The sequence below is a fragment of the Branchiostoma lanceolatum genome, chromosome 8 (assembly GCF_035083965.1).
Source record: "Branchiostoma lanceolatum isolate klBraLanc5 chromosome 8, klBraLanc5.hap2, whole genome shotgun sequence".
NCBI classification, from domain to species: domain Eukaryota; kingdom Metazoa; phylum Chordata; class Leptocardii; order Amphioxiformes; family Branchiostomatidae; genus Branchiostoma; species Branchiostoma lanceolatum.
This window is the reverse complement of record NC_089729.1, coordinates 4,205,834-4,221,439: the sequence shown is the minus strand read 5'-3', so window position 1 is coordinate 4,221,439 and position 15,606 is coordinate 4,205,834. Positions and strand designations below refer to the sequence as shown.

The 15,606-nt window shown below is 44.4% G+C and overlaps 1 protein-coding gene across 2 annotated transcripts in view; it reads right to left on the bottom strand.

The window, feature by feature from the left end:
* Positions 1 to 856: 856 nt before the first annotated feature.
* LOC136441003 (dynein beta chain, ciliary-like) overlaps positions 857 to 15,606 on the bottom strand; it is a 51,734-nt gene continuing 36,984 nt past the window's right edge. For both annotated transcript variants that reach the window (XM_066437229.1, XM_066437230.1), the window contains 22 exons: positions 15,350 to 15,496; positions 14,730 to 14,843; positions 14,068 to 14,211; positions 13,512 to 13,793; positions 13,220 to 13,343; positions 12,543 to 12,727; positions 11,548 to 11,780; positions 10,977 to 11,099; positions 10,328 to 10,532; positions 9,401 to 9,706; positions 8,923 to 9,093; positions 8,377 to 8,499; positions 7,626 to 7,819; positions 6,915 to 7,191; positions 6,093 to 6,320; positions 5,736 to 5,927; positions 5,351 to 5,470; positions 4,947 to 5,189; positions 4,404 to 4,586; positions 3,689 to 3,804; positions 3,318 to 3,441; positions 857 to 2,860 (listed from right to left, as the gene is read on the bottom strand). In XM_066437229.1, coding sequence (XP_066293326.1) covers positions 2,483 to 2,860; positions 3,318 to 3,441; positions 3,689 to 3,804; positions 4,404 to 4,586; positions 4,947 to 5,189; positions 5,351 to 5,470; positions 5,736 to 5,927; positions 6,093 to 6,320; positions 6,915 to 7,191; positions 7,626 to 7,819; positions 8,377 to 8,499; positions 8,923 to 9,093; positions 9,401 to 9,706; positions 10,328 to 10,532; positions 10,977 to 11,099; positions 11,548 to 11,780; positions 12,543 to 12,727; positions 13,220 to 13,343; positions 13,512 to 13,793; positions 14,068 to 14,211; positions 14,730 to 14,843; positions 15,350 to 15,496 — 4,212 coding nt within the window. In that variant the 3' untranslated portion in view covers positions 857 to 2,482. The remainder of the gene's footprint in view (positions 2,861 to 3,317; positions 3,442 to 3,688; positions 3,805 to 4,403; positions 4,587 to 4,946; positions 5,190 to 5,350; positions 5,471 to 5,735; positions 5,928 to 6,092; positions 6,321 to 6,914; positions 7,192 to 7,625; positions 7,820 to 8,376; positions 8,500 to 8,922; positions 9,094 to 9,400; positions 9,707 to 10,327; positions 10,533 to 10,976; positions 11,100 to 11,547; positions 11,781 to 12,542; positions 12,728 to 13,219; positions 13,344 to 13,511; positions 13,794 to 14,067; positions 14,212 to 14,729; positions 14,844 to 15,349; positions 15,497 to 15,606) is intronic.

Sequence of the window (15,606 nt, the reverse complement as noted above, 5' to 3'; positions counted from 1 at the left end):
CCCCACTGTGTACAATTATTTCAGAGCATGCTTTGCAAAACTCATTGAGTACTCTATGGTGATACATAGCTGTGTAAAAATCTTGATACAGCTGTATATTAATTTACAGGCGATGTACAACAAACATCCCCGTGAGCTTAATGTTTACCGTTATATTGCACACAGATGTTCACCTTTGTACTGGTGTTGACGAGCATAGGAAGCAGAGAGCCTCGTCAACAACTGATTAGAGATAACTGTTAGAAACCTATACGAGCCAAACGTAACTTTCTAAGCTAAACAGTGATATAAACAATACAAATTTGTTTACACATGGTATATCATATTCTCCAAGCAGAGGCTTCGATCGAAAGGGGTAGTTTTTTCCGGGAGAGGAGAGGGACGTTAGAAATCCCGGACACAACTACCCCTCTCGATCGAAGCCTCTGCTTGGAGAATAGCCACTCCTAGCACCCCCCCCCCCCCGACCAAAATCTCTGCTTGGAGAATAGTATATCATTCATGATAAGCGGGCTTGTGTCGGCGTTCCGGCCAACCAGGGGACAGTAGCAGTCTACCTTGCAGATAATAACTATACTTACACACAGCCATGTATTCTGGTCCAGGTCACAAGTTATCTTCGACACATTTGTATGTGGAGGCTAATGTGTAAGTTCAGGGCAGCTGTGGCAATGAAATTCTGGTTCTAGTTTATGACATAGGCGCTTATGAGTGTGACTTATGTGAGACACAAGCTCGTGTGTTTGCGCACTTTTCCTCAAAGTTTTAATCTGTTGTTGACACATTCATAACGATTCTATGTATCATAGCGCTTCAAGTTACAAATACTCATATTGAAGACACGCATACCAAGAGATATCAAAAGTATACAGCTTTATTTCCAAAGTAAAGAATACACGACTGAAAATGAATTGTCTCCTTGGCAGTTGGACATTAAAGAAAGTAATCTGTCTCTTAAGTCATGAAATGTGACTGTTTCCAAATGTGTACAGCTTATGAAAGAAGACAATACGAAAAGAACATACTCTTATGGACATGGAATCTAATCAATGTCAATCAGTGACAAAACCACAATGTGATTTCCATCTGATTTAAACACAAACAGGAAAATGTGTAACTTCTGTCGTGTTTTATAGATTATGGTGAAGGTGGGAATTGTGATATTAAGATAACCGCACGTGTGATACAACACCAATAAAAATATTTATTGTTAACACAATAGGGCTTCTGATGACACAATAATTAAGGCCATTCCTTCCATTGAAAATGCCAGTGGGATTCTTTCACTTTCCTAACTCATCCACACAGACACTTTCGCCTCCTTATCGAAAACGAAAAACCCTTACTAAAAGCAAATTATCCAAGAAAGATAGTCCTGCTTTAACCCTATTTGCATTGTTCAGGCAATGTAGAATGCGTCATTTCCGTTTGCAAAGTAAAGACATCAAGAAACACTAAATAAATCATGCTATTAGTTAAAAGATTATTAATACTAACATTAGTGCAGAGATATGCGTCAAAATCAAGACACAAGCACATCCGTGTATAAAACAAGGTCAAGTGCAATGGACGGCAATTTTCACTGCAACAAACAAAACTCATCTGTCATCAGTTGACTTTAAAAATATCCATCCATGCATTGCATGAATGAATGTTTCCAATTAGGTTTAACTTTATCCCATACACGATCTGATAAATATGGCTTTTGTTGTACACGCTGTGGAATAAAACTGATGACAAACGAGTTCATGTTGACGTTTTGTATCACAGGAACACAGGTTCTGCAAACACCGCAAATGGCATGCACACCGTGGACGGCTCTTTCATCTTTATAATGACATTCAAGTCAACACAATTTATCTTAACTCTGATAACACACAGGTTTTCTGACTCCAGTCTAAGTTCGCTGTGGCCTGTAATTGGTAATTTTGGCATAACCATCTCCAGGCCAGTAGTGCAGCAGTGTGGCATCTCAGTTCGTCTCTGAAAGGTTGCCTTTGACTTCGCAATAAATTACGTATGGCCAAGACCAAATGAGTAGCAGTGTTTTCAGTGGCTTAGAATATTATTAGCTTAGCTGCTCCAATACATAACCACAATTTCTGACAATACATACACGTGGCATACACGTAAATAAAACTCCCTCCGTTTTGAAAACTGATTAATCTCATAAAACAATAAAAGTCACCATTTATCCACTCATACATTTTGTTGAAAATCATGTGATGGTATGATCTGTGACATTAATTCTGATAATTCATTCTTCACACAGGCTCTGGTTAAAAGACCCTTTTGGCGGTTTTGTAATATCATTTCTCCCTAATAACACTGTGTCTTAATCGACATAGTTTTAACCATAGTATAGCAGGTGTTTATCTTACATTCCAATCGCCTACTCATAAATCAACGAGCTCAATAACAACAGCATGTTTAGCAGCGTGATCTACAATGTTTCAGAATGACTGTGACGTCAAAATGACGTCTACACCATGAGCAGCAGGGCGACCCCAGCCAGGACCCACCTGGCCGCCTTCTCCTTGGTCTTGAGGTTGAAGGTCCATACGAACGTTGCCCCGCGCTCTTTAGTCTTGTACACGGGACACTCGTACATGTTTCGCATGTCCTGCTTGTCCACGGGGATGGCCTTGATGAAGATGACCGGCATGGTGGGGGTCAGGTCTTTCAGGTGGGCCTCGTTGATCATCCCGGTCTGGGTGTCCCAGCGGGCGCCCTCCATGTACAGACCGTGCACGTAAGCGCCCTCGCGCGGCGGACTGCTGAAGTCCTCCTTGTTCTTCTTCGACACGTCGCACTGGAGACACATGCGGTCCAGAGGCCACTCGTTCTTACGGGCCATGCTCTGGAGAGAGAGAATTAGGCATCGTGAAAATTATGTAATGCTTATAATGAGAAAAGGTCCATCCTGAGTGAACGTGTCCCATAGTATAGTCCTTGCCATTCCGTAAGATATGACATTTATCTGCTCAGGAGGTATACATACAGTCATTACCAATAGCAGAAAAAAAGTACAAAAGACTGACTGTTGACAAGTAACATAGTATGACAAGTAGTAGCTGAAAAATGACACTTGGCACAATAATCGAAACGGTGTTCGAAGTATAGAAAGTAATAAAGGAAAAGAAAAACATATATTAAAGCAATTTGGAAGAGAACAGTCCACTGTGGATGAAAATGTTGTTTGGGGTTTTTGTGGCAGGAGATTTCAGGCAAAACTTGTCCCCCTCCACTTTTCGCGGTTCGCCGAGCCTGAATAGCCAGGCAACTTCTGTAACAAAGAATTAACACGCCTATATTACCTGCATGATAGCGGTGAGGAAGGACTGTGGGTTGAAGAAGCCTCCCAGCCAGACTGCGCTCGGCATGACGAAGTCTGCCGTCCAGTTCTCCAGCTCCTTCACACGGAGGAGTAAGTCAGCGTACCTAGGGTCAACCAAAAACCTTCGGTTAGGTGATACCTTTATTAGCCATAGTTTACTCCTATTTAGTACAGTATAAGCTGTGACTGGCAAATATTGCTCGAATGCTTATTCAAGTAGAATATGCCTTCCTGAAGATCTCAGAGTCTCGATCAAATAGTATAAATACTGATACATTACAAACACATTAAAAACTGAATTTGTATCTTAATAACTCGTGGCCAATTATCTGACTATCTGAAAAGGCGTACCATTGTCCCAGGCCATAGAGAGACGGGTAGGCTCGCTTTGTCCAGGAGTCGGGGACCTGGTCCAGGTACAGGGCGTTCATCAGGTCCTCCATGTCCGAGGTGATGGTCAGCTCACCCTGCAGGACAAGTTGAGAATTACATTTATAAACAGATAGTTGGTTAGCACGTGTGCCCCGCACTCCGGATGAATATCGTTCTTCGATTCAGAATAGGAAATAATACCAGAATTGGTACCAGAACGGAAAATGCTCTTTTGTGTATCCTTTCGTAAGAAATCCTTGGTGCCATGCACAAGCTCCGACAAAGCAAAACATACTACACTCAATCTGCCTTTTAAAGATAGTCACTGATTTTGAGATATGAATACATGTCAGGGCGGACTTACATACTACGTTATTGAACAGTGATCAGGTTTAACACGTTTTATGTTCAGATTTAGAAGTTAGATGCACTATTGGTAAACTTTATGATTCTCCAGGAGAGTTCGAGTTAGCCAGCTCAGCGACACAAATGCAATCGTTGTCCCCGTCAGATTGTGGGCTAAAGACCGTTCCCACCAGGCATTGTCAAAAACGAATTCCCTAGGAATTGCGTTTGCGGAGTTTTTAGAATATTTGCCAACCGATCGCAGTACTATACAGCGGGCTCCGCTCCGGAGGCGTTGCCAAAAAATATGAGTAAAACACGCGTGAGCTACTAAGTACGATGGGGTTACCTTGAGACCCAGGTCGACTTCCTTGAGTGATCTGCGGATCTCGTTGGTCAGTCCGTTCATGCGCTCACACTCCTGGAACGACACGACGATGTACGGAGTCTTCTCCTCAGCCTTCGCCATGATCTCAAGCATGTTGAAGCTCTCCGGAAGCTTCTCCAGAATGTCGTCCAGCAGTCCCTTCACCTGCACGACAAAGGATATTCTAAGTTTGTACCAACTTTATACTGTAGCGAAGGATGACCAAATTTCTTAAGAGTCTTTTCAAAAACCTTGTCTTCCTTAATACTTCTTCACCAACACGAGGCTATAGTTCTTCTCAAACCACGTAACAGAATGGTGGAGCAACTTGCCAGAAGAAGTCACCACACCCGACGTTCAAGGCAATACTGGACAAGTCTACCTTGGAGGCAAGAGGACACACCCAGTAGAAATCTACTTCACTCTTAATAGCATTATGTGACGAACACATGACCAGACGTCACCATGTGATCCCTGCAAGACGTTTCCAGTTATATTCAATCACGGCAGTACTGATGATGATACCTTTTCCTCGCGGGTGACTCCGCCGGCTCCAGCACCGCCCGAGTCTTTCGGCTGCATCTCCAGGACAGTCTTGAACAGGTTCTCGGACGTGATGGTCAGGAAGCCGATCTCGGCGTTAGGGTGGAGGCCGTACAGGTACGGGCTCTCAGGCGGCAGCATCTCGTCTATGTACTGGTGGTACCCGGTGTAGTCCAGGTTGGGAGGGGCTGGGAATCCCACCGCTAGGTTCAAGTCGCCATCAAGCTGTAGAGGAAAGAGAGTAAAGATAAAATGAGTCACGTATCGTTCTACACACAGTGCGACAGCTGGAGAAAAAGATGACATCATATTTGTACTGTTATTTTGAGTTGTACTCAGTCTGTCCGGCATCAAAGGTGAATTGAAAGTTGAAAGTCTTCGCTCACCAGTGAGGGCTGCAGGTACTCCTCTAGGAAAGTCTTACACAGCCTCCTGTCCCAGTCGTCAGTGATGTGCCCTCCATACATGATCTCACCGAACAGGTAACGCAGATCCTCCCATGGCACCTGGGGAGTGAGCACAAGTCTATCGGTTACACCCCTCTCTAAGTGTCATCATGAGAAATAAATCAGTACACTTGCAAGTAGTTTAGACGGGCTCGGTTGGTAACTAGTGTTTGCTACAGCATTGACGCAGGTTCTTGTAATATTCTACATTAACATCGCACTGAGTTATTTATTACAATTATAGAACGTGTTGCTGAATGATACGAAGGGGAAGTTTGCTGTTTTGTCTTTTCTTTTAACTTTATTCCATCGAGGCTCCACAAACCTTGCTATTTGCCTCCAGGTAGTTGAAGAGGACGTTGCATGAGATGGTGAGGTCACCGACGTTGAACGGGTAGGGCCGGTTCCACCCTTGTGGTCCGAACTTTCGCCGCTCGCCCACAACGGCGTGGAAGTAGCACAGGTTGAACAGGATCGACTTGAACTCGTTTTCTCGGGCACACATCTCCAAGGTATCCTGCACAATATCCAATTCAAAAGTCGATTACAGTAACAGTCTCCTATCATTTGCCTACCAATCGAACAAGTACGTCGTACAACTAAATTCAATCATCAACCCTTTGGTAACTTTTTATATGATCATTATTCAATTCTCGACTATTTCTCTCGAAAGTAGTCTTACCTGGTCGAAATTATCCAGAGCCTTGTGCAGGTTCGCGTACATGCCTGTAGGGGGCTCGTTGGTGATCTTGATGGAGGCCTCCAGGATACCCTGTGGGATGTTGTGGGCCTCGACAGTCGGGGCCGGCTCGGCGGAGATGTAGACACGGTAGTCCTCGTGGCTGCCTTCGCTGTACTTCTCCAGCTTCTTGTCCAGGGTTGCCAACCATTTCGCCACCAAATGGATGTTCTGTCGTCGGCAATAATGTGAAAAAAAACGTTTATCAGTGCAACTTCAATGGCAATAGGAGAATTTTGACACGTTCCTATCACACCTCTTTCATAACCTGTTCTGTGACCTATTCTGTGACCTTTGACCTAACTTCCTGTCAGTGTCCCCGACATGCCTAGCAACTTTGGACCCAGGCCAAGCTAACTTTTCCATTCTGCTAGTTTCTGGTTACCGCCTCACCACGTCCTGCCACGCTACAATATACAAACAACTACGGACAAACACCAAGCCAAACACAAACACCGAAAACATTATTTTGAATTCGTTTTCTTGGAGATAACAATACGTTCCTGATACATTTACTTTTACATCACTGTTTGATTTGATTTGATTTGATTTGACTGTAGAAAAGTACAGCCAGGACTACCCAACTAGCCGAAGGCTATTACAAAGGGTTAGCCCTGGAAACAGTATTCAAAGTTCAATACAAACTTTCACAAAGTGCGTCAAACACACACATAGAGGCGGACACAAAACACAAAGTAAAATTACATATAAGAAACAAAATCAACAAAAACCATCTTTGTAAAGTACGTGATCCCGAATATCTACCTGAAGGACGACCCAGTGGCCCTGCTCGGACGCCATATCCAGGGCCTTCTCGGCCACCACCTCCTGGCCCTGCCCCAGGGACACGTTGTGGAACTTCCCCGAGTCCCACGTGAAGCCCATCTTCTTCCCCAGAGCCTCGACATCCTTCAGGGGGTCGACCCCGGGAGAGAGGATGAAGAAGATCGGAGTCCCAATGCCGCTCTCCTCCCACGACTTGGCAAAGTCCATCGTCCTGCCCTCCACGTATTTGCTTCCCAGCTTTTCTTCCACAAAATTTCTGAAGAGTAGATTAACAAATTGTGGTAAGGGTCGATCCTTCTGTATACATTCGCTCTACATGCAAGGCATAGTCCCATATAACAGAACAGCTCTCTGTATAGTGGTGGTGCAGAGGTATGCGCTTCCCACATGTCCGGCGGACAAACATTGATCTCACTTGTCTAAGAGTGTCAGCAAATGTATGTCTTGAGATGACAGAATATTTCTGGGACCACCACGTTCATCTAAGGTGCAATTGATTTGTAGGGCATCAGTTTGTTGAACCATTTGCTAACAGCTAACACTAAATGTCATTGAATAACAGCTAACATTTACGTCATAGAATAACATTCATTATATTTAAATTTTCTGGCATCACCACGTTTTTTCCATGTTTGTTTGAAGCGCATATGGGTTTGTTGAACCATTTGCTAACAGCTATGATGGTTGTACCTTGTAGCATAGGTCATCCTGTCCGGACGGAAGGCCCTCATCATGCACAGTTTCTGCAGGGCCGACTTGTTCTTCCACTCCTGGGGGAACTTCTCCTTTTCCGGACACTCACTCTCCACGAACTTCTTCCAGCGTTTGGCAGAGCCTTCGATGTCACGATCGAGATTCCTGAATTCATCCATGTCTGCTAAGGCCTACATTTTGATAAAAATCAATTATCAGTCCAATACGATCATCAGACACAAATATTAATGATCTCTCGGATAATGTCCTAATTCAATTATTGCTTAAAGGCTCACCCTTCCTTACGAATTCAAACAATGCCAAACTCTTACAGTATGTCCAACTATTCATTAAAGAAACCAAAAGATTTGAGTAGCCAACCCCCCATCCTACTAGTCTTGTAGTACCTGCCCACATATCTATCAGTTTATTGATTTCAATTTTCTTACATTTCAAGATTTCTGTCATGTAGTTTATTTGAGATAATTTGTTGCTCTTATGCTTTGCATGTCCACACCTGTTGTTTTTTTCATTTTCAGTATTTGTAACATTTGTTTTGTACTTCTGTAATGTATTCTGTCGATGACGACGCGAAAATAAGCTGTAAGCTTGAGTCTGTCGTCATCATGTCATGTATTTAAATGTTGCAATAAAAAAAATACGATCACGGAAACGGATGACACTCCAAAGGAGATCTATCGTTTGTGTTCACGTCTGTATCTTCTACATGATTCTCTAACGTACTTACCTTTATGCCTCCCCAAGACAGGTCGTTCAAGAAATCCACCGGACTCTTGCAGTTCGGTCTGGCTGGGAATCTCAGCAGGAAATCTAGTTCAGTCGGGTTGATCTCCTTTTTCATCAGCAACACCTGAAAAAAGACCATTATTCTGTCAAAGAATATCAGATCACACGAATCCCCTTTTAGTGAAATAATCATATCAAACTTCACTTCCAGCGAAATCTCTAGTTAAAGTCCGCCCGTGCCACTTGGTGGAGCATATGACGGCACCCATCTCCGATTCGCAATCCTTGGGCCATACAACTTTGTGCAATTCTCTACAACAGGGGCTAGTACGCTTGTATTGCTTTGTGTGTTTAAATACTCTTCCCCAAATGCTAAGTGTTAAGCAGAGAAAGCAGTATGTAGCATTTCAAAGTTGTATGACCCGGCCTGGGATCGAACTCACTACCTACCATGTGTAAGGCGAACACTCTACCGACTAGGACATTGCACCAGAAATGTCTATGCAAGTTACACATCATACATGATATAAAAAAAACTCTGTCTTACCAAGAAGGCCACTTGTGAGGTGAAGATGAGCTTGTCGCGCTCGAACAGTCCGCGGCTGGTGTAGATGAACACGGCGTAGGTGATGGCGTCAATCAGGTTAGCGACCCGAACCTTCAGGTTCTCGTCCTTCTCCGCCATGTAGATGGCGCGCAGGAACACCACTTTGAAGGCCTGGAAGTGAAAAGTCGGCTTACTACCCACACTGTCAAGCCTATATGAGAGACTAAGTACTTCGTATGATTGATGGCAGCCAGCCATGTTCTGAGTTAAGTGGATGAACGTGTAGCCTTTTGACATAGTTTAGAAATTTTTCGAACGCAGGTCCTTTTGAATTTATAACGGAATGTTATTGCTTGTATGGTGAACATCTGTAATCATATCGTTTATGATGTTTTCCCGTAGTATTCTTAGTTTTAGAAATAATGCATTGATTGCTTTTTTTTCAAATTCCTGTGAATGTAAATACAAGACAACGTACTTTTAGTGAGAACTGATAGAGCGGATTGATCTTGTAGAGGTCGTTCATGATGAAGTAGAGCAGGGAGGACCTCGCGGCCACGGGTCGGTAGTGCTCGCGGGCCTCGTTGATCTTGACCTCCGTGATCTTGGCTTCTTCCACCTTCACTTCGATCTCCGCTGCAGTTCGCTTGGTGGTCTCCAGGTTCTCCACCAATGCCGTGTCGCCCAGGAAGTTGCCGCCGGCAGACGACAGGCGAGACAGGAGGTTGTCCTCCAGCTGCTTCAGCGTGATCTTGAAGTCATTCTGTTGTTTGGTCAGATCCGCCTGAAATACACGAAACTCATCAATTTACGTTCGTCTACTCGATATACATCAGACAAATGCTGCCTGTTAGCTAATCTATATCCAGTGTTATTGCTTTTAGATTGTATTCATTGTATTCATTGCATTGCATTTAGTGTTGTATGGAATATGTTTTGTAATTTGTGCTGCACGATACCAGCTAACGATGTCGCCTGGTGTTTCACGCTCTATTGTGTTTTGCAAGGAAGTCAAAGTCAAAGACATACTGAAGTTAAGCTAATAATAAGTATGTAAATCCGTTCAGATATTAAGATTTGAATAAGCCATAAGACTGCAGCGTACGTATTTTAGATCACACGAAGATGAAGTAGCATTTCTTTTTACGTCGTTTTTGGACAGACAAGGACGACGTGGCACTGTACTCAAGTTTTTTATGACTTATTTCACCAGTGCCACGTACAGAGAACAGTATACCCATTTCTACACCTGGGTGGAGTGAGGAAATTCGTGTTAAGTGCCTTTCCCAAGGGCACAACATCGGTGGCGTCTGGGGATTCAAACCCGGGACCGCTGGGTTCTGCGCCGAAGACCCTACCGTTACTCCACACGACCCCACTTTCTAGCATTTCTTGATTAACGAACCTTCAGCTTCTCCAGGTCAGGCCTCTCTGCGCTGACGACATCAGCCAGCAGCTGGTCCTCCAGCCCGTCTCGGGTGACGGTGAAGTTGATGAGGGTGGCCTGGGCCTGCATCTCCGGCTTGTAGTGCGGGTTGGCCAGCTTGGTGTGCAGGATCAGCCGGAAGTCCTTGTGGAAGTCGCATTCCTTGTCACCGATTTTGATCGCCCTGTAAAACATTTTTTGAATCAATATTTATCCAAATGCTTCAATATAACACATGCGTTTCTGATTAAAACCACAGTCGTATCCGATTGGAATGTATCCAGCTAACTGCTACACATGTTTTGTATGTAACGTCATCGAGAAAAGAACAGTAATCGACAGTAGATATTCGCCAAAAAGCAGTTACTCAAGCAACTGGATAGTATGATTAAGGAAACGGTCAGACGTTTCAAGTAGCGTCCACTACTTTTCGTCAGTGACACTGAGCAAGATTTGTCGAACCACAGGTTTTTAACCAAGAATTATGAATGATTTGATATGCAAATAAAGTGACAATAGCAGATATTGTTTTAACTAATGTCAAGTACATAGTTAGGACAATACGGGTGCTCTTCCTTACTGTCACATGCACACTGCTATTGTGTCCTTTCTTTCTATTAGCCCTTACCTTCCTTTCTTGATGGTGTTTCGGCCGATCAGTGGGTCGAGCACGGGGTCCACAGACTCGCCCATGTTCTCCACCAGAACGGTCTCTCCCATGGACAGGGCGCGCTCAAAAGCGTCCAAGTACCTGCAGAGGAAAAGAATAGAGTTGATTGAATGGTCAGCGTCAGCGCAAATTAATATTTCAGGACAGCAGAATAAACAGGAGATGATAAAAGATGTTCCAAAGCCAGTCCAGGTTTATGGAGAATCAGTTTAACTGTCAATCTCTCCCCACCAATGCCGCTACTGTCATGTCTATACCTCTACTGGATCATGGAAGTTAATGAACAAGGCAACGACAGACAATTGTTGGCCACACAACTTTGTTGCAATTCTCTACAACAGGTGGCTAGTACACTGGTATTGATTTGTGTGTTTACATTCCATACTCTTTCCCAAATGCTAAGCAGAGAAAGCAGTATGTAGCATTTTAAAGTTGTATGAACCATGTCAATATCTCCCCACCAATGCCGCTACTGTAATGCCTATGCCTCTACTGGAAGTTAATGTACAGACAATTGTTCACTCTTTACCCCTTGGCTCCCAGACGAATGACGGTAAGATGTTCGTATTTGTTCTTGATCCACTTGACGCCCTGGAGCTGTGGATCGACCATCAGAGGCCATCGGTCGGAGTTGGTCAGTATGGTGGCGTTTTCCGTGGACATGCGGTCACTCGGGAGCTCCTGGTTCTGCCATTCGGCAACGGAGGCGTCATCAGTGAGCATGGTGAGCGGGTCGATACCCTCCGTCATCGGGATGGGAACCTGGGAGAGGACGGAGCAGTAGTTGATATTTTGTTTGTATTGCGTACCCGCATCAAGGCGCAACACACCAGGTTTGCAATGAAGAGTACAAGCTGCATATCCGGACAGATTTATATGATCCACACACACCGGGAAGGACCGCTACTCTTTTCGATAAGTGTGTTGGGTTCTTTAACGTGCTTGAGGTGTTGCTCTCCTCAAACACGGGACCTCCATTTAATGTCCTATCCGAGGGATGTCCCTAACCGAAGCTAGGTACTCATTTTCACCTGGGTAAAGTGGGGAAAGTCGTGTTAAGCCTTTCCCAATGGCACAACGTCAACGGGACAAATCAGGGAACCCCGGATTCGAACCCGGTATCTCTGGGTTCTGGGGCCAAACACCCTGCCACTACGCCACCGTGTCGCCACGGTCTATACGGTGTCATAACTCATTGTCGGTTCCTATAACCACCAAATAAAAAACCCTCCCATTTGATGGTAACGTTTGAACAACTTGTTAGTATATGGACATTAATCACTCGTAAAATGGGGTGAGTATGGAAAAATAATGACCCATTGATAGAGCAGCGACATTTGGCTACATTATAACATACGGTATCATCTGCAGGGTATGTGGATACAGCAACATCAGGAATAAGTGCATCATACTGTGCATATGATATTCCCTGGTTGCATTGTATCTAACAGTCATTTTAGTTTGTAGTGTGCAGTGGATTACTGGCTCAAAAGCCCTGAAGAATAGAAAACTTCCCGACTTTACCTTTTGTTGCTTTAAGAAAGGCATCCAGTGATTTTCGAACAGGTCGAGTCTGTAGGACTTGGTGAAGTATCCCACGTAGGAGACGAAGGCAGTAGTGAGCAGGACGTCTCCACACAGCGTCTTCTCCGCCTCTTTCAGCTTACCGACGGAATCAGCCCAGCGGACATTCTCAGACGCCAGTCCACCTACGGAGTTCAAGAAAGCCTCAACAATATGAAATGCCGCTTACCCTAAACACTGGTGCACCCAACCAAAAAAATTAGGTGCACAGAAAGAATTTTGGGTCACCATATGAAATGAAGTTAAATGCCACAAAACATAATGACAAAGTTTACTGTTGTTCAGAATTTCAATCTGTAATTCTATAGCTAACTTCAAAATTTCAAACAAATAATACATCAAGTAAAGTGGTTATATTGCTTTTTCTGATACACTGTACTTACATTTCAATAATATTCTGTATATTAATGTACAATTATAGTACCTTTACCCTATAGCCTAGAAAAAATATCAAGGTGCACCAGTGCACCCACAGTCAAAAGCCCTGTATATGGTGAGTTTTCGCACGATATCATATTGTAAACCATAATGCACGTTATTATACAGTGCGTTAGGTAATCGTAAGTAGTTTGCTACCAGGTCACTAATAGTGTGTCTACAGAAAACATCTGTCTTACCGACAAGCCTGTTGGCCAGGTTGATGGTCTTTGCCGTGTGATCTGCCTCCTGTTGGCACTTCAGCTTCTCTGCCGTAGCCTTCTCGAAATTAGCAGTCAGCTCGGCCAGGTTCTCATCTAATTGCTGAAGGAAAAAAAGCAAACGAATTTTAACTATATTTTGTTTTTTTTAAGCCTTGTACACTGCTAGATTTGTCTCGTTTGATTACAATTACCTACAGTGCAATTACGCTTGTATTTAACCACTGTAATTGATGAAGTAGAATACACACGTTTCGACTTTCAAACTCACCCTGATCTTTTCCTTGATTTCAGAAAGCTTCTTTTGGGCGGCCGCTAGATCGGCGTTGGCCGCAGCCAAGGCAATGCGCTTCGGTTCGACGTCGCAGTACACCTCGTAGAACCTGACAATGTTGATGACCCATGCACATAAGCCTCCGGCGGCCAGGGACTTGTTACGGATGAACTCCGGCTCAAACTCTGGGTCGGCCAGGTAAGGTGCGATGGCTTTTAGGCAATTTTCGTGGATGTTCTCCTTGTCGTAGGTTATCAGGGCATTCAAGAATTCGTCCACCTACAACAGAGAACAGGTATTAGTACTCAAACGCTTTAAAGAACGGGAAAGGGCTCCTGGTTCCAGGGAATTAGTAACTAGGAGACCCCATTTCGAATCCGGGAAGGCCATCCTGTATTCGTTTTTCGGAAGGGACGTTAAAATGGGGGTTTCGTGATCGAGGAGATGCCTTGAGCACGTTTAAAGACATTGTAACAGCCTCATTAGTCAGATAAGTACCTACTGGCTGTACTTCAGAAAGATCTATACGTAGAAAGCTGCCTGTTGTTCTCACCTTGCCCATGACCACCTTGGCAGCCTTCCAGCTGCGGTCTTTCGGTACCTTTCCTCCCGGGGCCAGCAGCACCATCACGGCGGCGGTCACGTTCGTCACAGCACCCGGGGGAGAACCGAAGGACTTCAATTCTGTCAGATTGCCCTGTTGTAAAATAACCAATACAAACCTTCATGCATTCATCTTGTCTTGCATGTTCATTCTATCCAGTTCCAACCAATGGACACTTAGAATGATTCCCCCTAAAGCCGGCGTCACAATTCATGCGAGCGTCGGCCGACTTTGTAGATCGCCCGATCCGAAGCTCGCCGAATTTCAAAATCGCCCGAGCGTCGACCGTATTTTCCAATGAAAATCTCGGGCGACGTCCGTCGAACACTAAAAACTAAAAATCCCCCATGGGATGGTACCATCTCTTGGACATGGACGAAGTCAGTATCGACCGACCTGGTAAAAGACCACTTTCTGGATCAACTTTTATTTCTAAAATCGCCCGAAGCCCGCGTAATCGACAGGACGTCGGTCGTACTTCGGCCGAAAATGCACATTTGAAGCTCGCCAACACGTCGGCCGAGCTGAATTTCTTATTTGTGACGGGGAATTAGATTAAGTAGCGTTGCCTCAAAGCTGTAAAGATTCATCACAGGCAAGGTTCTGTCTACCTTGTTCAGGGTGTTGAGAGCTTCTTGAGCGGCCTTGAGCGCTGGTTCAGCACGGGCGAGATCTCGTTCACACGACCTTTGCTTTTCACCAACCTCCTCGGCGATAACGGCAACCTAGCAACAGAGAGAGAGAGAGAGATAGACGATAATGAGACTGAAATGTAAAGTATTGTATTGTATAGCTGTACTAGGTACGAAGATAAACATTATTACAGTTGTACGCAAATGATCTCACGTCAACCGTACACACTCACTCCAGAAAAGACGCTGTAGCCGCATAGTTCCGTCTTGTGTGTGGCTTTCTCAATGGTTAGGGCTGGAATGAGCACAAGTATAGAGTGTCCTGTCTCCTATATAGACCAGGTGCAAAGTGCCCTAGGTGGTTTAACCAATCACAGTTCAGCAAATATCAAGGCAGTGCGGTCTGCACTGTTTAGGTCTAAGTGCACTTATTACTGTTGTACGGTATGGCCGAAACAGCGACAGTTAGCCCTCCAGTGCAGTGGCAAAGAAATTGTCATTTGAAGAGTGAAAGATGTTGGTTAGAAAGCTGCTGAGAGAGGTATCGTGCTTTTGTTTGTCTAATTGGTCCAATAATGGCATACTCTTAGTTCTAGTACCTTCTTTTCTTCCTCGTCTGCGAAGGCCTTTTCCTTGCTAACCTTCTCCGTCTCCACGCCTACTACCTGGATCAGCCGATCAGCGTCTTCGTTCTTCTGCTTCAGCTCGACTTCTTGTGACGCCAGTTTTGACTTCAAGTCATCGACCTAATGATGGGTGGTAAATATACGGTTACACTATGTCTATGAAAATAGGAAATCAATTTCAGATCACAATAACCATGTACCAGGAAAAACCGTATGGAAGAATGCCAAAT